General features: G+C 45.9%; 1 protein-coding gene across 1 annotated transcript; it reads right to left on the reverse strand.

Moving 5' to 3' along the window:
* Positions 1-1,630: 1,630 nt before the first annotated feature.
* Positions 1,631-19,870, reverse strand: LOC118124101 (xylosyltransferase 1). Its single transcript, XM_035181914.2, has 11 exons — positions 19,592-19,870; positions 13,953-14,475; positions 12,171-12,343; positions 11,862-12,064; positions 9,534-9,614; positions 8,925-9,141; positions 8,397-8,573; positions 6,910-7,178; positions 5,114-5,309; positions 4,506-4,842; positions 1,631-3,795 (listed from the first exon to the last, which is right to left on the reverse strand). The coding sequence occupies exons 1-11, from the start codon at positions 19,820-19,822 to the stop codon at positions 3,473-3,475; spliced, it is 2,730 nt and encodes a 909-aa protein (XP_035037805.1). The 5' UTR covers positions 19,823-19,870; the 3' UTR covers positions 1,631-3,472.
* Positions 19,871-21,847: the final 1,977 nt, after the last annotated feature.

Here is a 21,847-nt window from a genome sequence, read left to right on the forward strand (position 1 = left end):
CTTTATTTCTGTGGTTGTCTGGTGCAGTGGGGGGGGTCCAGGACGTGTTTAGCTCAGCAGAATAACATCAGTGTGTTCTATCAACAGTTTATATTATCGATGTGATGCGTTCTGCTCAGAGTCACATGCTGAGGACAGTGATTGGCTCTGTCCAGCTGTTATTGATCAGCTGTATCGATGATTCCATCGCCGCCGGCGGTCGCTGCTCGTCATGAAACCACGTGTGAGGCTGTGAGAACAAGAATCCTGAGACATCAAATCACAGTTTGGTGATTTTCTGTATTTTTGTTTGTGTGAACACATCCCAGGAAAAGAGTTGATTTCTTACACGTGTTAGTTTCAACTCTAGTAAAGATGAGTGATTTCCTGTAGCAGCAGGCGAGTGTCGGAGTCTGTGATGGAAACGCAGGAGAATCTGACCTCATTCAGACACGAGGGCGACAAACGGCACAGACACAACAAAGGAGATTCTGTTTTTTAATTCCAAAGTTGTACTTTAAAAACCACTACAGTCATTATAAGGCATTCACAACAATTCCTTTCTTTTGGTTTTGGACATTTGAGACAGTTTAGATGTTTTCAGCGAGGATTTCCTAAAACAGAACAGCTAAGGCACAACACGACCTCCAGAGAGAGAACGATGAAGACGAGCGAGGAAATAAAAACCAACTGAATCGTATGAAAACCTCTCGTCTGGGATTTTCCTCCAGAATCTAACGACTTCTACATCTGAACATTTTCCCTCCTAGAAACTGTCACGTGACTCGTCAGTAACTTCAAACTGTTCATCTGTTGGATATTTAACAAAATACTGATTTACATCGATTCACTCGTCATATGAAAAGTACATATTGGACATAAAATGGCTCCTAATTTAAAAATGAATACTATTTATCTTGAGCAGAAAATAAAGTTTTTCTTTCTAGATGTTGGACATTTTTGCCGTTGAGCTGAAACAACTGATTCAACTGTCAGTTTCATGTGGAAGCTGTTGAACTGGATTCGTCAGATTTTGACCCCGATCACTGGATTAAACAGTGAAAAGCTGGTTTCTTCACGGAGACAGAAACTGTAACGACCCGAACATCTGGGAACATCTGCTCCATCGTGTCTGATACTGAATCACATGAAACACTGACGTTCTGCTCGTGACCTTTAGCTGCTGATCTGTTCATTGTGAGCTTTGTCGTCATAGTTACAAAACTCAACTCCAGTAGTTTTGGTCCGAGAATGAATAATGAATTAATGTGGTAACTTTACAAACTGGAATAATATCAAATATGAGCTGTTACAGAAACGAACAGGACTGAAGACTGGAGCTGTAAATAAAGGACGACACGTCTCCACTTCCTCCCATTACGAACAAAACAAAGCTAAAATATCTAGAATACGAACGCTGCCGTCTGGAGGTGATGACATCATTAAGCGTCTGTGGAGCCACAGGAGGTCCCACACATACTCGACCAATCAGGAGTCAGTGTCAGCTGTCAATCATGACGTCTTGTTTTTATATCATCAAATAACTGATTCAAACCAAACTGATCAGAAACACTTGAACAAACATCAGAGAGAGAAGAACGACCTGAAATGACAGAAACATCTTTAAACATTTATTTAGCGTCTACTTAGATTCTTTAGTTTGGTCCATGTCCCATCTGCTAACATGGAGGTCAATGACCTGTACTGCAGCCAGACACCAGGGGGCGATAGACGCTCTGGCTTCACTTTTGAGGAGCTGTCATGTCGTCCATCTTTATGGAAACGGAAACATTTGGCACTTCTGACGTATTCAAACTAAAATCTAGTTTTTCTGGCAGTGACCTGTTAATGAATCGCTCTTTATGCTAAGCTAACCGGCTGCTAACTGTATAGACCTGGGTGTTTTCAATCTAAACATCAAAAATGAAATAACATTATTATAAATGTATAATGCTGCTGTAAAGGGGGTTTGTTAAAATGTCTCTGCTGGAAAACGTACGGAGGAACATGGATCAAAATCCAAAATATGCAAAAACGACATTAGAGGAGACACGTGATGTTTTCTGAAGCGTTAAAGGTTTTTAGTGAATTTAAAAGTTCTCAGAATCTCGGTTCTCTTCAGAATATGTCTCCTTTTAAAAAAATCTTTAAAAAAAATACAGGTTTAATTAAACAAGTGAAGTTGTTCAGTCGTCGTTTTTACCTTCAACAGGTTCTGGTTGAATATATGAATATTATTGAATGTTTATGTAACAACGATTAAGTGCAAAGAGGTAATAAAGTAAATTTGTTGCTTTTATCAGTTATTAATTTTATAATTTGACCATATACATATACTCGTATGTACACAATACAAACATGTTCAACGCTGAATCAAACTATTAGAGATGAATTGATTCTACAAAGATCTTTAACCAACAGCAGAATCCAATCAGAATCCAAAACAGGACTTGATCGACCTCCGTTTAAAACCTGCAGCTGAACTTTCTCACAGTGGATGTGATGAACTCGTGGTTTGAAGGAGCCGAATAAAACTGAGGAAAAGAACTAATGCCCCTTCTGCTCCAAAAACCAGATTCATCACCTCACTTCAAAAAACGACCTTGTTTTTATAAAAACTTGAGAATAAATTACTCACACAGCAGAAGTTTGCTTTGACGCAGTCACATCAGTTTCTACAGAGAATAATTAAAAATTAAAAAGAAACAGGAGGTGAAGCTCTGCAGGAGACGTCTCACACTTCAAGTCTCAGGGCGTCTGACAAGATCCAGACACACAGACACACACAGACACACACTGACTCACACAGACACACACACAGTGAATGGGGGAAGTTCTCATCAGGTTGTTGGCAGCGTTGGTTTAATCAAGTACAACTTTCTATTTCACTTTCTGAGGTACTTCTATGGAGGTAAATATCTTAATTTAGGTCTAAAATAATCACAGTGAAAGTGTTTTGTGCTTCGACTCCGTTTGAAAACTTTCTGAACTGAAGCTTCGAGTCACGAGATTTATTAAATAATTTATTATAATTCTGTCTTAATCTGAAGAGCAGGACAAGAATATTCTCTGCATTTGATGGTAAAGTTCAATATCTCTCACGATTTCCACCTGTCAACAAATAACTGTTAATTAAACAGATCTGTTTTTAAATTATTATTAATTTTCTTGGAAATTTGAAGTAAAGAATTGAGGGTTTCCATGACGACTGGGAGTCTGGCAGTCTCACATAAAACCAGTCAACCTAAAGATGAGCGACCAGTTTTCAGCTTCTTAACATGGAAAAGAGGTAAACGACTCTCACACACACACACACACACACACACACACACACACACACACACACACTCTGAGAGCAGCACACTGAATGAGGACTGAGGAGAATTCTCTTCCTCTGAACTTCCGTCTCCATCATTCACTGACTTTAAATAAATAAATATGACGCAGTAAAGCATCAGCCTTCCTTCATTTGTTCCCTCAGTCTGTCCGCCTGCTACCTGATGCGTCCGTCCTCTCTGGGCGCGCTCACGTCGGACTTGGGGTCGGGGCTGTCGGAGCTCCAGACCGTGAGGCGGCACCGCTGCATGACGGGACAGGCGCTGGGGCCCGTGGAGCAGATGTCCGAGGCGGACCAGTGGCCTTCCAGCAACCGGTCCAGCCACTGACGCAGCGGCGCCCCCGTCAGACTGGCGTTGGCCTCGGCCTCCTCCACGGCGCCCAGGCTCACCGGCAGCCGCAGCACTGGGTTGAGGCCGTGGAAGCTCTGCTCCATGTAGGAGTTCCTGGGCGGGCCGGCGTGCAGCCGCTGAGCGTCCTCTGCAACAGAGAGGGAGGAGAAACTCATCTCACACTGAAATCCTAAAGATCTGGATAAATCTGACATTTATATCTACAGATATCAAACCTCTAACATGTCTCTCTCTCTCACACACACACACACACACTGTGCTCAGATTACATCACATGCCACCTTCACTTGATAACACCAACCCATAAAAATCTCACTGTCTATTCTTACTCTGGGCTTTAGAGTCCTGGTGTCTCTCTCTCTCACACACACACACACACACACACACACACACACACACACACACACACACACACACACACACACACACACACACACACACACACACACACACACACACACACACACACACACACACACACACACACACACACACACACACACAGGCCTGGAGGTCAAACAGTAACTCAGAGGAAGCTAATTTGGACAGAGGTGACCCTGTGTGTGTGTGTGTGTGTGACTGGACACCAACACGATAAGTGTGTGTTTAATTTAAGAATTACATGTGATGTGCTTTGGTGTTTGAATCTCATCTCCACAGTTTAAAAGATTCACACTTGTTTGCACACACAAACATGGATCTGTCAGATTTCACCTGTTTTCAGATGTCGGTGGTGATTTTAAATGTGATTCTTGTGTAAATATAGAGTTTTGTGAGGGAGGATTTTCTCCGTGTGGGTCTCAGCTGAATCTGCTGCTCTCTCATGGATCTGCTCACCGAGTCCTATGGGCTGTTGTTTGTGAAACTCCAGCGGAGCCACGATGAAGCTGGTCTGGCCGAGCGGGCTCCAGTGGTGCAGCACCCGCAGCGTCCACACGCCGGGCCTCAGCGGGGCCGTGAGCGGCGGCCGGTAGTGTGTGACCTCAGCAGAGGCGTCCACCAGGATGTCGTAGGTGGCGGCGATGACGTTGGTGGGGTCGATCCACACCACGGTGGCCGTCAGGTTGCTCTGGCTGCGGCTCCAGCGCTGCACGGCCACCGGCTCGTCCTTGGGGCCCAGCATCCCCCCCCAGTTCCTGAAGAGACGCTCCTTCGGGTCCCAGTCGCCTCCCACCTGAGGAACCGGAGACGCTCAGAGACCAGTGCAGGTACCTTCTGTTTCTATCATTTCTATCAACAGCTGATCTTATCACACACCCCCGACCTCAGACTCACAAACACCGTTTACAGACCAAGTTCTATTATGAATTTTATAATGAAATCTTAATAAAACCAGTATCTCATTGCACATTAACAAATTCAAGTGACTCATAATTGCACTTATTTGTGTGTATGTGGATAAAGTTTGAGTGTGTGTGTGTGTGTGTGTGTGTGTGTGAGTGTACCTGGACATGCTGCAGTCTGTTGGTGGGGTGGGGGGGGCTGGCCAGGGTGAAGTGGTCTCTGGGTGTGACCCAGGTCTCCAGCGTCTCCAGCTGGGTGGAGGCTCTGTTAGTGGCCACATGGCGCAGGAGGTAGCCCTGGAACTGGTCTGACAGGAAGTAGAGGTGCACGGACACTGGGTGGCTCACGGCCGTGAACCTGCAACACACAACACGTTTATTATAACGTGTTAAATACAGAAGGTCTGTTGTCCTGCGTCGATGCTTCAGGATTCTTCCTTCTCGTTAGTGAGTCATCCCACCTGGTTTATCTGCACTGAAGATTGTATCAGATGAAACTGAATTTCCTTTATTTCTGTTCACGTGGTTTATATTTTTGTTTTAATGATTTACTGGACTTTACCAGATCTACTGGGCGTTTGTGGAGATTCTCATATTTTATTATATTCTTTTATTAAACTTTACTGATTCTCGATTTGAAAATGACCTTTATGTTCTGAAGAGGATGAAACATGCAGACGATGTTTTCAAATTCATTCCATGTCGGTGTGGACGTGGTTTTCGATGTTGATTCACTAAAATCACAGAAACAGACTATTCCTGTTTTGACTCCCCCGACCCTCCCCCTACACACACACACTTCCCTTAATGCTGCCCCCACCCATTCTAGCCACCAATCCCCACCAGAACTCCAACAAGTACCTCCTTGTACCTACTGTGGGTCTCCACCCTCCAGCCCCCCCCCCACACACTCTACTGGAAAAATCCAGCCCGTGTAGAAACTGAAGCTGGATTGTGCCTCAGGACAAGCTCACGTTATCTTCATATTTAATTTGGACGAGCAAACACACACAAACTGGTGAGTTTAGTGGAAAGACGCATTTCATGTTCTGACCCTGCTCGTTTCCCTCGGTAACAGATTCTGTTTCTCTCGTCTTTATTTACTCAGCAACTACACGACTTTTCCCAAAGCAGCCTCAACTGTGCGACTTTAGAAATGTTGTTAGACACGCCCCTCACGCACCGTCCTGCAAACTGCACCAACGACACACGACGAGGAATCGGTCCGACTCAGAAACCAGGTCAGAATGTGGCTCATATCGATGTGTCGGACTCAACAACGGGTTGAGAACACGTGCACCAGCGTGTGAGGCTGAAAAGATCCAATCAGACTTTTACTGTCACATCTGGAGTTTGGTCCAAACCAAGGAAAAAGAAAAGTTCTGTTCTGCTTCTTGTTCACTTGAAATACAAATACAGATCACTTGATGTATTCAGCTGTGAACAGGAGGTGTGTCATCACTTCATGGATCCACATGAGTGTAAGAACCTCCTGAAGCTCAGCGATCTCCTGATGTCACAGAGCAGAGCAGAGATTGGACCTCGTATTTTAAAAAGTGACAAATAAAAAGGGTGGAACTGGGAGTTTTCTATCTGAAACATTACACAGTTATGATGTCAGTATTTAAGTTCACTGGAAAAAACCCAGAGTGGAGAACAAGCTGCTCTAACTTCTTTTCACCTTCTCACGTGTTTGGAAAAATCCCTGACGTACACTTATGTTACCATGGTTACCAAACATTAGTTCTTAAATGCATGCGTTGCTTAAATTGTTAGGGTAAAAACACGTTATATGTAAAAACGTGCGCTGACACCGGCATCATCAACTCTAGAAACTGTGGAAACAAAACAAGCTCCTGGAACTTTTCATTGTCCATTGATAACAATGAAGAACCGTGTGGACAAACGTCGGGACACCATTAAGAAGTTCCTTAAATAAATAGAAACCCTGCTCGGACCTGCAGCTGTTGTCGTTGGGATGTCCCTGCAGCGAGCTGGCAGCACGTGATAATCCCATACGAGCGAAGGCGTGATAGTGGCTGAGCGCAGCGTCTGACAGGCTGGCGGGCCCGTCCGTCTCCTGCTCGTAGGTGTTCTCCCAGTAGGCCTGGAGGCCCGGCGTGCCCGGGGCCAGCGCTCCGAACAGGAACGAGTCCAGCTGGCTGATGATCTCCTGACTGACACTGGCTTCAAACTTCCTGGCGAAGAACGTGGGTCTGGACACTTGCTGTGGTGGACGAAGACAGAAGAAGACGAGCGGTTACAGTTAGAGAGGAAGGTACCGTCATGGTAATGTGAGGGAGAAAACCAACAATGAACAGTTCAACCTTTTTTAATGCATTTTACACAATCTATCAGTTTTGGTGACTTGATCCTCTTCTCACTGTATGAAACAGCTGGATCCAACCTCTGGACCAGTCGTGTATCGTGTGTGTGTTCCTGACCCTTCAGTCAGGACTCGGAGTTTTCTCTCTAGCTGCCGAAACCCGACATTATGATAATGACAACCTTACAAACCTCCGCGGCAGCTCGCTACGAAGCTCTAAAAATACTGAGAGTACAGCTGCTTCCAGGATCAGCTCTGCTTATAGAAACCACCAGGAGCTCCACCACAGACGCTGTCGTTAACGCAGGGCAGAGGCCGCCTGATGTCAGGAGACGCAGCACCGCTAATTTGTGAATGCAAAGCTATTCTGGTCCTGAGAAGAGGAGGTGGACGCTACGGGCAGAACGTCCAGGGTCACTGACATGATGGAGGAGATCTTTGAAGCTGAGCTCCGCGTTTACACAACTGTAACTTTATCACACGACATGAAAAGCTTTGTTAGAGCTGAGACATGAATATAGAGATCCTCGGCCAATCAGGAGTCAGTCTCAGCTGTCAATCATGATGTCGCAGCCTGTTTTATATCATATCAAATCAAATAATAATTCAAACCAAACTGATCAGAAACACTTGAACGACCTGAAATGACAGAAACCATCTTTTATTCATCATCTACTTTTTGAGTTGGTCCCATCTGCTAACATGGAGGAGGTTTATGATCGATACTACAGCCAGACACCAGGGGGCGATCCAGATGTGATCATGTGCAATATTTATTATTATTTTGTATTAACCACATTCTGTACATTTATCTTATTATTTCTTGTAAAACTTATTTTACGACTTTACTTTTCACGTAAAATCAGTGCAACAATTAAACATCTAGAATCTGTGGAAGTTTAAACCCGTCGGGTGTTTTTTTACTTCCCATACGACTCTAAGACGTTAATAACCAAAGTTCCTCCACGGACACAGTAATTAAAGGACATAGAAATCGTTTTTCTATCAGTTTTACAGATAATCGGATTCTTTCAACGTTCTAAAGTTGTTAAAAACACACAAACATTCTCGGACTTTCCAGAGCTCAAAGGGAAATAACTCGTTTCCGTCGGCTCTCACCTGGAATCGCGGCAGGTCCGAGGGCTTGAAGTCGTTGGGGGAGCAGCCACACCAGTCCACGATGTGCTTGTACTGACATTTACAGCCCAGCTTCCGGTTCCAGTTCGTGAGCCTCAGGTTGTTATCCACCATGGTGCCACAGAGGGCGCTGTTCTCCAGCACGGTGTGAAAGAAGGACTGCAGGTTGAGACAAGGACACAAGGACACATTTCAATTCCAGGTTCTAATCTACATGCAAACGCAGAAATAAATAAATGTTTGACTAATTGTTGTTCAGGCCTCGGGAACAACTCAGAAATCAGATTTCAAGGTTGAAATGACGCGTGTGAGTGTAAAGTAAAAAACTTTGTGGTTTAGTTTCATGAAGGATGAAAACAGACGAAGCAGAGGCCGATAACTCAGCTACTGAAAAGCAGAATACCTCGAAATGTGCTGTTGATACTCATGTTCCCCACTAGGGGGCGCTATCAGGGCCTGCCTCTGTACATGTGGAGTGTGAGGGGTTACATGAGGGCATGTGTGTGTTACCTCAGCGGGCAGCAGTGTGTAGGCGTAGAAGCGCTTCATGCTTCCAACCAGCTCGTCTCTGGAGTTGACCACGTAATCCACAAAGGGCCGATTGAGCAGGAACCAATCGGAGCCTCCGTCCACCGCTATGCCCTCTGGGATCTTGCGGTCCCCGAGACGCCACATGTGGGTGTCGCACTCGTAGAAGAGTCGGTCCAGACCCTGTTTCCGGATGAAACTGAGACGACACAAGAGTCGAGTTCAGACACAAATCAAACGTTTTCACCTGGAGACAAATTCACTGTTTCTTTGTAGTGAGGTTGTTGTTTCCAGCTGTAAAGACGAAGTCATGTCGTATATTTAACATCCACCACCTTTAGGCAGTGCAGCGCCCCCTGCTGGCCTCGCTAGAAACGCTGAATAGCATGAGATTTAATACACAACTTTTACAAACACATTTTGAAAGAATGTAAAATGTCGGTTACTTTTTCACAGAAAATAGAAATAAAATGTTTCATCAACATCGCAGAAAAAGACAGAATTCATCGTCCTAAGAAACACGAGAGAGAGAGAGAGAGAGAGAGAGAGAGAGAGAGAGAGAGAGAGAGAGAGGAACTATCCCTGTCTCACCGTGCGTTGTCTCGCCCGTGAGATTTGATGAAGTTCATGTTGCGATACTTTGACAGGAACGACACCAGCAGCTCGTTGGTCCTGAGGAGAGACGGCAGCTGTCAATCATCAGCTCAGCCCCTGATCACGTTACACTGATCGATAACAAAGATCAAATCACATTGTACATCATCGAAATACAGTGAGGACGAGACCTTAAAGATTGTAAAGAACAGTTTCCACCACGAGCACGAGAACAGGAAGAAACCTGGAGAGTTCGAAGTGATTCACTTCTTTCTGTGTCTCATCCTTCCACCAAGTTTCATGGAATCTGATCCAACGTTTTTACGTTTCCTGTTGATTTCTTTCTTTTTGTGTTTGCAGTCTTTTCCATTTATGGACACAAATCTAATCAGGACGAGATTAAATATTTAAACGAGGCATCTTTTATTTTTTTAAACAGCGCAAACAATCTTCCATTAAGGGAACTGGACTGACTCCATGTTTGGAGCAGCAGTTTATTTAGCTTCTCCCTACAAATAAAAGCTGCTCAGCTCGTGTGTGTGTGTGTGTGTGTGCATGCATGTGTGTGTGTGTGTGTGTGTGTGTATGTGTTGTGTGTGTGTGTGTGTGTGTGTGCTGTGTGTGTGTGTGTGTGTGTGTATGTGTGTGTGTGTGTGTGTGTGTGTGTGTGTGTGTGTGTGTGTGTGTGTGTGTGTGTGTGTGTGCCGCTCCCTGCACGGAGACGAGCTGTGAGCGGCCTCCGCCTGGTGTCGTGCTGATGAGCAGACAGAACTGAGACAGAACCGCAGACAGACGCTCACATTACGTTTGATCACAGTCGGTGGGACGAACCGCGGGCGTGCATGTGTGTGTTTGAGGGCATGTGTGTGTTCATGAGTTACTGACAAACACAAATCTGACTGAAGAGCCAGGAGCAACAACATGTCGGCAACAAGACCCATTCATCAAGAGAGAAACCTTCAGGAACAAGTGGTCGCAGTAACCAATCAGAGACGAGGATTCACTGTGTCACTAGATACATGAAGTAGGATGTCAGTTTCCTTCATGTGAAAAACACAACTTCACACGAACCTCTAGTCTGAGCTCAGATCAGAACCTAGATAAAGTTCTTTATGCAACACACACACACACACACACACACACACACACACACACACACACACACACACACACACACACACACACACACACACACACACACACACACACACACACACACACACACACACACACACACACACACACACACACAGACAGAGAGAGAGATCCATTGACTCACACTGCATGTGCCTTCATGACGTCAGCCATTGATGCTGTGGAGCTAATGCTGTCGCTGTATTATGGATTTTGGCTGGAAGCGTGTTCAGTCACTGATGTTGGGACAGTGTGTGTTTCATGTGTTTCCGTGAGTCCTGGAGAGGAAGATGCTGGAGAACCGTTCATTTCATCAGCTTCACGCTTGTCGTGTGTCGTTCAGGGTCCAGGGACGTGCACAGTGGAGTCTGGTGCGATTTGGACACGTGATACGTTCGATATTAATAAAATGTGAATAAAATGTGAACCAGCGCAGAAAGTAACGTCGTCAATCAGGACACAGACAGATTCTCCAGGTTCTGTTCACTGAGTCACGTCCCTGTCCTCAAACTGTCCATTGCTGCAGCTCCTCTCTTCAGCCGCTGAGCCCAGGCTGCTCTGATTGGTCTTCCACTGTGTCGGGCGGTGTAACTAGGTCATTTCTTAATGGTCATTTTAACCTTTTTTTTGATAAATGATAAACCACATGATTAATTGATATGAAAATACCCGTTACAGCCTCTGTGTGATGTAATGTTGGTTCTCTGTGTTCTCTTCAGGGTAAAGTCATGTACTTTGGGTTAACTGGAGTCTCTGACCAGAGGTTTGCTGAATGTGAGCGATGGCGGTTGTTTGTCTCTGTGCGTCGACCACGTGATGTCCAGGGCGTAACCCGCCTCCCACCTCAGCAGCTGGGATCAGCCTCAGAGGATAAGAGGTGAAGGATGGTTCCAAAACTAAAAAGTGGTCTGATAAGGACATCTTAGGAGTCATTGACCATTTTTTAAATATGTGTGTCGGCCGATATTACATATTATATATTATATATTATATATTGGAATTGATTTATTTACTCCCTCATATTGGAATTGGTCGACTCCCAAAAAAAAATAACCAGGTTTTCTGACCTTATTTCAAGTCAGAGATCTTTATGTTTAAAGTGTTTCTCTTATTCAGTTAAATTCTAACACAGAATTATTTGTTTGAACTGAAATTCTAAATGTAGTTGAAGCAGCTTCAGTACGGACTGACCTGATTGGGTAATCAGCTCCACTCAGGTTGATGAAGAAGTCCCAGGACCAGTCGGTCATGTTGAGGAGGTCCTCCATGCTGCGCAGGTACATGGTCAACAGGCTGGCTCCGCCCCAGATGGTGGACATCCGCCACGGAGTGACGCGGACATTGGAATACTGTCGGGCCAGAGAGAGGACCTCTCTGTGGAGGTAGTTGGACCTCTGAGGAGAGGAGGAAGGGAAGTCTCGGTTACTGTCATCAGTGTTTCAATACATAAACACCTTAGCTATTTGAACGGTGGTTTCCTTCTGGATGATGTGAGTTTACCTGGTCCACGTGGATGTAGTAGTAGTGGGAGGTGTGGTAGATGGCTTTGAAGAGACGCTGGAACTGACGTGAGGCTCGGCCGTGGACGACCAGGACGAAGGCGATCCGCACGGGCTCGAGCTGGGGAGCGTTGGCGGGGTCGTTGTCCCACTGCACGTTCACGTTAGCCTTCCCTGCACAGAGAGGAATGAGCTCAGATTAACTGAGGGGGTCACGTCCTCAGATGTGAGGAGTTCCTGCTTTTATTTATCTCATATGACAGAAAAGTTTAGATTTCTGGGTTTTGGTCAGTTGATCAGAAAAGAAAAAACATTTAATTGGATGATGGAAACAATAAAGTGACGCTTCACCTCTTTCTGACTCTTATTAGTTTCAGATTAACTTCATTTAAAGTAAAGTAAAGTAAATTTGGTAATTTGAGTATTTGACTCCTCCTCCTTCACTTTGGTCTTTCGTGGAAACCTTGTGTGGCAGCTGAGCTAAATGTGCCTCTCGTGCATTCAGGGTGTACGACGGCCTGATGCGTCTCCATCATCACGCTCACTTTAAAGATGGCACGAGTCGAGGCCTGCTCGGCCTAATTAGTGACTTCCCCGGCTGTGGGGCCTGCTGGGATGGGAGTTTCAGGAGGAATGACTGTAATCAGGGAGGCAGACGTGGATCTGCTCTTATGTCGGCATTAGCACAGAAAAACCAAACTTTTCCAACAACCCTCTTGTTCTCTTTCAGTGCACGTCAGTCAAATCAGACCGGAGCAAATCCTGTTACTGCTGCAGCTTCACTGTGGATAGAACATATCATCAGAGAAACCTGTAATCATATCAATGTAACCTCGAACAGCCCAGGGTGGTTCCAAGAGAGCGACTACAAATCGTTAGTCAGCCGTTCCAAAAATAAGACGACAAACTGCTTGTTTAATTAGGGTGTAATTACACTGGATGAGCAGCCTCCCTGCGTCCATTCATGCTTTGTGTCCCTGGAAATAGAACTGGAAACCAAGGGGATGCGTCCTCATGGCCGAGGCACGTGCCGGGTTAAAAATGTTCCTCAACGAGTAAATTTAGAAGAAAGAAAGTCTCAAGCAGCCGCCGCTCGGCCCGTTCACTCACTGTCTCCCTTTCATTTGTTGACTCAATCACTACGTTGAGGTGAACAGATCATTCAGCCCTGAAATCAAAGTCAATGCGTTGAAACCATAACTCTGTATCAGCCTCTGGATTAACCCCCAGAACATGAGGCTCCAGAGCGCCACCAGAGGTTTTACACACATCAGAAGACGAAGACGTCAACTTGGAAAGACGAGGAGGTTCCAGATCTTTTGGTGATGAGGGCCGACGCCACACCTTCCAGACCGCGACAGCAAACAGAAATGAGTCATTGTTCGTAAGTAAAGTCGGATTTTCGTTAACTTTCTCACCATCACTTCTGAAAATCTGCTCGCTCAAGACCGCAGACGTTTTGTTTAATATAACCCTGGTCTCTGATTGGTGCTTGGAGGTGTATGATGTCAGAACTGAAATTCAGTACATCGCTCTGCGCTCTAGAGGATGATCGAGAAAACAGGTTTTCAAAAGCCTCGACCAAAAATCCTGAACATCCCGAATCTGAATGTTTTTACGCAACACGACAAACATGGTTATCTTCAATGATCTGAGAAATATTTCGTTTCCACGACGTATCAAACACAACTCATTGTGTTTCACTCCAGTTAGACTGAACCTGGTGTCAGTTCATCATGAACTCATAGGTGAATCTTTTAAAGCCTCATTCAGCGGATCTCACCTTCCAGGGGGCAGTAGCGAGGAACTCTCTCGGGCAGCAGCGCTCCGTCCTTGTGTTTGCAGTAAACCTCCACGATCTGCTGACGACACCCGCGGCTCTTGGCTCGGGACAGAGCGGAGATGGCTTCCTTCCCGCTGACCTCGCACTGCGGCTGCGTCTTCCTCGGCTCCTGACTGGCCGGCGTCTTTGCCCGGAGGAGCGCTGGATCCTGATTGGACCCCCGGACCGGAACCGGGAGCGTCTGGGGGCGGGGTTTCATTTTGTGGGTGTGGTTGCGACTGGGCCCGATCCCTCTGGGTTGGATCGGAGGCAACTTCAGGACCTCGTTAGCAGATTTTCCCAGAATGCTCTGCACTTTGTCCAGCTTATGTTTGCTGTTTCCGACCGGCGCTCGCTGGCGTTGCGAGCGTGTAGCGAGGTTGCTGTTGCTGTCGATGGAGTCGAAGTCTTTGGGGACAGAGTTCTCGTTGTTGTTGCTGTCCAAGGGAAGTTTCTCTTTGGGACGGTGGGAACGGTAGACGTCCTGTACGGAAGAAAAAATAAACAAATTAATAATCCTGACCTGTAGCGCCACCACTAGGTTGATATCCGTTGTTTTTACTGCAATGTCTCGATAAAGAAGATTGATGTACAATTGGGTACAAACGCTCATGTCTACATTAGGTTGCAATCGTTTTGCAGACTTTACATCTAGCGCCACCATCAGGTTAAAATTTGAATGTGTCCAGTTCTTTGATTAATGAACAAATATTTGAAAACCAATGAATCTCTCATCGGCTGACCTGCACTTGTGTTTGGTGATAATTAGCAAATGTTTGGAGGCCGACACGTTAGAGTCAGTCAGCTGTGGCCTTGACCTCCCAGTCAGCTGTTAGTGTGTGAGTGTGTGTGTGTGAGAGAGTGTGTGTGAGAGTGTGTGTGAGTGATGTGTGTGTGTGTGTGTGAGAGTGTGTGTGAGTGTGTGAGAGTGTGTGAGAGTGTGTGAGTGTTTCAGTAGAAAAGGAAAGTCACATGACCTCAATGAGTATTTTAATCCCACACATATCTGTCTGCCTTTTCCAGGGATAAAGAGTGTGTCTATTAGTGTGTGTGTGTGTGTGTGTGTGTGTGTGTGTGAGACAAACACACACTATCCAGGTTCCTTTGGGAAGGCAGTAATATCAGCTGCTGCCACCTGCTCCTCAGACAACCTTTCATTATCTCATCTATAATATCAGCTCGGAGGAATGTGTGTGTGTGTGTGTGTGTGTGTGTGTCTGTGTGTGTGTAGTAATACAGTAAATATATTCAGCTCTCCTGTTGTTATTGTGAGTAAAATACAGAAGAAACCAGGAGTCACACACTTTAATGGGCAGATCTTCATTAGTGTAACATTGATAACACAATAATACACTTATCATATATTATTTTATCATTATTATTATTGTATGAACTATGACCATTTTCATATTAGCCAGGCTCATGTTAATTTGAGTTTTTTCCAGTTTATAATTATCTGTTTTACTGGTTTTACTGGTTTCAGCTTCTCTCATGAGAATATTTGCAGGTTTCCTTCGTCTGTGAGCATCTTCAGGTTCTGGATGTTCAGAATGTATTTTTAAATCTTAGAGACCAAACGATCAATTGAGAGAATATGAATAATAAATAAATATATAAATCCACAAACTAATCAATAATGAAAATGACCTAATGTCGTTATTATCAGTCGTCAGACAACATCCTTCAAAACTTGTGTTTACGCTCGTTCCCGCGGTCGCTCGTTCCTCTTCTGGAAAAGCGACAGACTTGTGTGACCACAGGAATCTGGAGCTGTTAGAACGTCCTGCTGACATTCTGGCTTTTCACTGAGAAAAACACAAACTGCTCTTTCTCTCTCCTTCACAAAGCTAAAAAGAAACGACCTGTGAGTGTTTCCCAGAAGTCTTTGCATTCCAGGGAGACGACCACAGCTACAGCACCTACAAAGACATCATTCTTTACACACACACACCGAGGCTCTCAGCCGCTCTGCTCCTCAGCAGGTTCTTATTGAAGTTGTCGTCGCTGCCTTCAGACGTCCTGCTGCTGCGCGATAAAGACGACAGAAAACAGACAAGAGCGTCTGCTCGCTGGGCGCCCGGGGCGAGAGACATTAAAAAGGAGGTGAGAGAGCGTGATGGGAACAGTGGAAGAAAAGAAACCAGTTGCTTTGACATCTGTGGATTTCATGTTCTCACCGATGAGGATAAATCTGGAAAAGTTTTAGCTTTAGTTTGTTTCCTTCGGGTTTGAAGCCGCTCGACACAAATGTCTCGCTCGCCATCTCGTGTTTTTGACGTCATTTGGAGTCGGAGTCTGTGCAGAGCTGTGATATCGAGGCTTCGCCCAAACATGCCCTCAACCAATCAGGAGTCAGTCTCAGCTGTCAATCAAGACGTCTCAGTCTGTTTTTATATCATCAAATAACTGATTCAAACCAAACTGATCAGAAACACTTGATAAAACATCAGTGAGATAAGAACGAGCTGAAATGACAGAAACATCTTTGACAAACGTCTTCTTTTGTTTGGTTTGTGTCCCATCCGCTAACGTGGAGGATATAGTCTCTTTTCCACGTGTTAAAAACCCTTCGTATACTCGTTTCTCACTTTCTGTGTGAAGAGGAGAACGAAGCTCCGTCACACTGAAGGCCGAGCTGTTGACAGTGACTTCAACGTCTCATAATTTGTTACATCTTTCATGCGTCGAGTTAAAATAAACAGGATTTTACAAATGATCAGAAAGAGGTTTTGATGAAGTTATTCTGAATCAAACTAACTCCTTCACCTCGGACTCCATCCAACGACAGAGGGAAGAGAAAAAACAACAGGATCTAATCTGAGGAAACTGAAGAAACATCCGTCTAAACAAAATGCTGGAAACAGAGCCGAGAGACAGAAGGAAAAACAGAGCCAGATGGAGAAAGACAGGCTAAGTGGACGATAACGAGGGGACGGGACGCAAGACCTGGAGGCCGCAGCTCCGGCGTCCACGGGACGACCCGGGATTACGACTGGGATTAAAACTATCTCTGCCAGATTTAGTGAGAATTATGGAAAAGAAAAAACATAAAGCAGCTTCCGGGTCTTAATATCAGTGTGTTGTGCTAAGTCCCTAATAGAGAGAGGAACATCCCAGTGAGATGCTGAACAGAGGGGACGGCTGCCATGACGACAGGCAGAGCGCACACATTATACATGACATCATGTTACTAAAGCTGCTTTCGGATCTGCACTAAACCCTGAACATGTTCCCGACGCGTTCTCAAGATGTTCCTGACATGTTCCTGACGTGTTCCTCACATGTTCTGCAGGTTCTGTCTGTGAGAACAAATGTCTGAGTCAGTGTCTCTGGACATGTTCTGGATCTTCTCCTGCAGCCTCCTGGTAAAATGTGTGTAACATGTCAGAGTGAGTCCATGTGAGGAGACAGCAGGACAATGTGTGGAAGCTTCCAGAGAGCGAGTGGACGTGTTGATGAGGTTTCTAACACGTGACGGACGTGAAACTGGAAGAACACAAACATCTCAGGATGAAGAAGAGGAGCCGTACACGTAGAAGACGAAGACGTCAACTTCAGTCAATTGATTTTAGCTTCCTGAGCGACGAGCAAGGATCAAATGTTTGTTGTGATGAAAACTCCTCAGTGACGAAAGTCATTTTTACAGTGAATCCAAAAAGCTTATGAAACGTTTAACAACCAGCAGCTGCATAACACACACACACACACACACACACACACACACACACACACACACAGTATTTAGGGATTATTGAAAAATCTAAACTAGATTACAAAGTAAAAATCCCATCAATAAAATCTGATTCAAACCTATCGTCTAATCTGGTCTGACCTGGCTGTTAGGACGTGTGTGTGTGTGTGTGTGTGTGTGTGTGTGTGTGTGTGTCCGTCCTCCCAACAGTGTGATGAATTAGGTCTGTGATACAACAACATAGATCACATCACATTCTACATTTATATTTGTTACTTCAATATTTCCCATCATCGTCTTTGTAAATCTTTGTTGTCGTGCGTCTTTCTGTGGTTGAATCCACACGACCCTAGAAACACACACTCGGTAGTTCTACTGTCTCTTTATGGTATTTTCACCTCTTTGGGGCCATTTTAAAATCTTTTGTCCTCGCTTGTGTCTCTACAGTCGTTTTGTGTCTTTGTAGTAGTGTGTCTCTTTGTGTGTCTGCATTGTGCTTTGTATCCGTCTTGAACACGGACTCTGGCCCATCTATGGCCCACACATCCTGAAAACCTCCTATATTCAACCTGTTTGCAGAATTCTGACGCAGCTGAGACCAAACGTTTCTCCAGCTTCACACACACCGACCCCGGTCTTTACCCAAACCAGACACACACCAGTTGGTGTGTTACACTCACACTGATCACACACTGGAGTTCCCTGCTCGGCCGTGTCTTCACGTCTCTAATTAGTCATTTAGCTTTCACACCGAGCTGCTGCTCCTTCATTTCATCCCTTCTTTCTTCTCTCGTCCGTCTCTCACACTCCGTCTCTCTTCACCTCCAAAACTCCCGTCCTATAAAAAGTGCTGGCATGTATCTCTAAGGTTTTAAGAGCCAGTAACTGTCAGGACATATCACCGCACACACACTCACACACTCACACAGGGAAGATCACAGGGCATCCGGTTAACTGTAATGAAAGGCTGTAAAAATGGATCCCTGCAATATAAACTCTCCCCTGCTCTCACCACACACACACACACACACACACACACAGCATGTACAGTATGTTCACTTCTTAACAACACGTTGGAACACCTGGATTTGCTAAATGTGAGAAAACAAATTCACTGTTTTCACACACACACACACACACACACACACACACACACACACAGATGATGCAAAGTGGCATAAAGCTGGAAATAGAAGTGAGACCTGACAATTAGCTTTAAATTTGCAAATAACCTAGGTCTCCCTCGTGCGTTTAAAGGACCAGTGTCGTGTTGTCAGACCAGTTTGATGATTGAATCCTTCCCAGTGAATCAGGGTTTGAATGAACCTCTTCATCACAAAGCTCCACGACAGACTCACAGTGCTACAGAGAGGGATGTGTGCGTGTTTACCTGAAGGTGAACATGTGAGCTGGAGGTTCAGGTTCAGACTGAAGTGATTCATGTAGGACACGAGCAGCGAGCTTCTAACGGCAGAGAGACGTCACACACAAGTCCTTTAACACATCGTGACATTTCAAAGGTTTGAGTCTGTGATACACGGACCAACGACGGAGAACACGACTACAGATGCTTTAGGAAAACATCCGCCTCGGTCTTACATTCGGCGCGGATATGATCGATTAATCGACCTTTCATTCAGCAGATATCAATCTTTTGTGTTGGCGCTGTTTGCAGATCGGTTGAACGGAACCGGACTCGAACAGTGAAGTTGTGTCCGGGTCTAATTCGCATTGAGTGTACATGATGAATGTTTTCAGCCGAGCAGCAGCTGAGCCTCTTCACACACGATCAGCTGATCAGAAGCCTCGAACCGACTTCACAACGAGGCGCGTGAAGCAGCTGCTGCACAGCGGAGCAGCTGCAGCATCTTCACGTGTCCACGACACAACCCCCGGGATTCGAACCTACCGCCTGCAGCTGGTGTCGAGCGGCCGCCTTCCCGAGCAGCGGCGGCGGGTCGCCCCTCTTCCAGCGCGGCTGCTCCCCGGCGGCGCGCTCCTCTCTCCTCTCCCGGCTCCTGGCGCCTCCGTCCAGGCTGCTGAAGTTCCACACGACCAGGGTCTGCAGCAGCAGCGCGGCCACAGCCGCCAGCAGGAGCCCGGAGCGGAGCCGGGCCGGCCTGCGGGAGCACGGGTTCATCTCTCTCCTCCCTCCGGACCATCTGAGGAGCAGCGAGGAGAGGGAGCCAGCAGGAGGAGGAGGGGAGGAGGACGAGGAGGAGGAGGGAGCTGGCAAAGGCTGCAAATGAGGAGAGAGTCTGCAGCAGCACAGAGGAGGAGGACGCCCCCATGTGGCCATTAGAAAGTAAACGGTTTACAAAGGGGGGGTGCAGGGCCGGAGCCACCGTCTCCACGGCCCTGGGCCCCAGGCCACAGAGTTTAAACTGGAACCATGTCTGTCCACCCCAGAGCTTCAGTCCCTGTTCCTACTGATGAGCTCCAGGAAACCCAGTGAAGTATTAGATCATTATTACTGAGTGATTTATGGAGAAGAGACTAAATGAGTTTGTACTTCTTCTCACTCCAGATTCCAGCGTTTCCAGAGCTGATGTGTTTTCAAATGAAGATGTAGCTTCAGTTCTGAATGTAATAATAATATCACTACTAATTACACCAATACTTCCATGAATAACCATAATAATCCCTTTTGAAAGTTAATAACTGAATTCAGCTTTAAAACAAACTGAATCTAAAGGTGATGCAGCTCATAACACTGAGTGTGTGTTAGTTCTTGAACTCTGGACACAAATGTTCTGGAGTTTGTCTTTTCACAAAAGAAGAAGTCGGTTCTGTGATTGGAGCGACAGTGAGATTTATTCAGCACAGTTACATTTTCATCCACATGAAGAAACTCTGGAGGAAACAGGAATAAAAAACGAAAGTTGTTATCGTGCAAAAGATTTCAACACAACATGTAAAAGTTCAGAAGATGAATTAAACTGAAGCAGCAGAACATTCACATGATGTGTTTATGTGACCTGAGGAAATGATCACTTGTCCAAACGCCATGCAGAAAACACACATACATGTAATATGATCCTCCTCCGCTCCGTCTGCTCCTCCTCCGCTCCTTCACTGCTCCTCCTCCGCTCCGTCACTGCTCCTCCTCCGCTCCGTCACTGCTCCTCCGCCGCTCCGTCACTGCTCCTCCTCCGCTCCTTCACTGCTCCTCCTACGCTCCGTCACTGCTCCTCCTCCGCTCCTTCACTGCTCCTCCTCCGCCTGTCTGCTCCTCCTCCGCCTGCCTGCTCCTCCTCCGCTCCGTCTGCTCCTCCTCCGCCTCCGCTCCTCCTCCGCTCCGTCTGCTCCTCCTCCGCTCCGTCTGCTCCTCCTCCGCTCCTTCACTGCTCCTCCTCCGCTCCTTCACTGCTCCTCCTCCGCTCCTTCACTGCTCCTCCTCCGCTCCGTCACTGCTCCTCCTCCGCTCCGCCTGCTCCTCCTCCGCTCTGTCACTGCTCCTCCTCCACTCCGCCACTGCTCCTCCTACGCTCTGTCACTGCTCCTCCTCCGCTCCGTCACTGCTCCTCCTCCACTCCGTCACTGCTCCTCCTCCGCTCCTCCTCCGCTCCTCCTCCGCTCCATCCCTGCTCCTCCTCTAACACACTCTCCACCAGATTAGTCTGATTTCATGCATATTGCAGAGAAATGCCACTGATCTAATTGTGCGAACGTCTAAAAATAGAGACGACTTCTTTCCCTTCTCTGTCTTTCTGCTTTCTGTCTTTCTGTCTTTCTGTCTTTCTCCATCTCTTTTTTTGTTGCTTCAGTTGCTTTAAATCCGACGTCTTGGATCTGGATCTTTGTCCCTCAACCTTTATCTCCCTCCTCGCTCAGCGTGAATCACGTCTAGTGTGAGTGTGAAGTTTATCCTCTGTCCAGATCTGATCCTGATTTTTCATTTATTAATAATCCACATGTGTACTTGAAGGAGAAATACTCATAAAGCTGGTGAGAAATAAAGTGCGTTATTTTTTCTAGAGAAATCAGAAATGTGAATAATTAATCATTATTTTTTAAATCTCAGTGATATGAAACCTCGTGGCCTCCATTGGCCTCGGTCACGTGAAATTCAGCTGCAGTCCGTCGTCTGTTACTAGCATAATGGAAAAAGAACCTCTTTAAGATCAGTACATATTTTATTATTTATTCTCAAAGCTAAACGTAC

This window comes from Hippoglossus stenolepis, chromosome 16 (assembly GCF_022539355.2).
Source record: "Hippoglossus stenolepis isolate QCI-W04-F060 chromosome 16, HSTE1.2, whole genome shotgun sequence".
NCBI classification, from domain to species: Eukaryota; Metazoa; Chordata; class Actinopteri; order Pleuronectiformes; family Pleuronectidae; genus Hippoglossus; species Hippoglossus stenolepis.

Coding starts and splice junctions, on each gene's coding strand:
- LOC118124101 (XM_035181914.2), bottom strand. CDS start 19,822: ATGAACCCGTGCTCCCGCAGGCCGGCCCGGCTCCGCTCCGGGCTCCTG. Junction 12,344..13,952: donor TCGCTACTGCCCCCTGGAAG/GTGAGATCCGCT, acceptor CTCTCTGTGCAG/GGAAGGCTAACGTGAACGTG. Junction 7,179..8,396: donor CGGACCTGCCGCGATTCCAG/GTGAGAGCCGAC, acceptor CGTCCACCACAG/CAAGTGTCCAGACCCACGTT.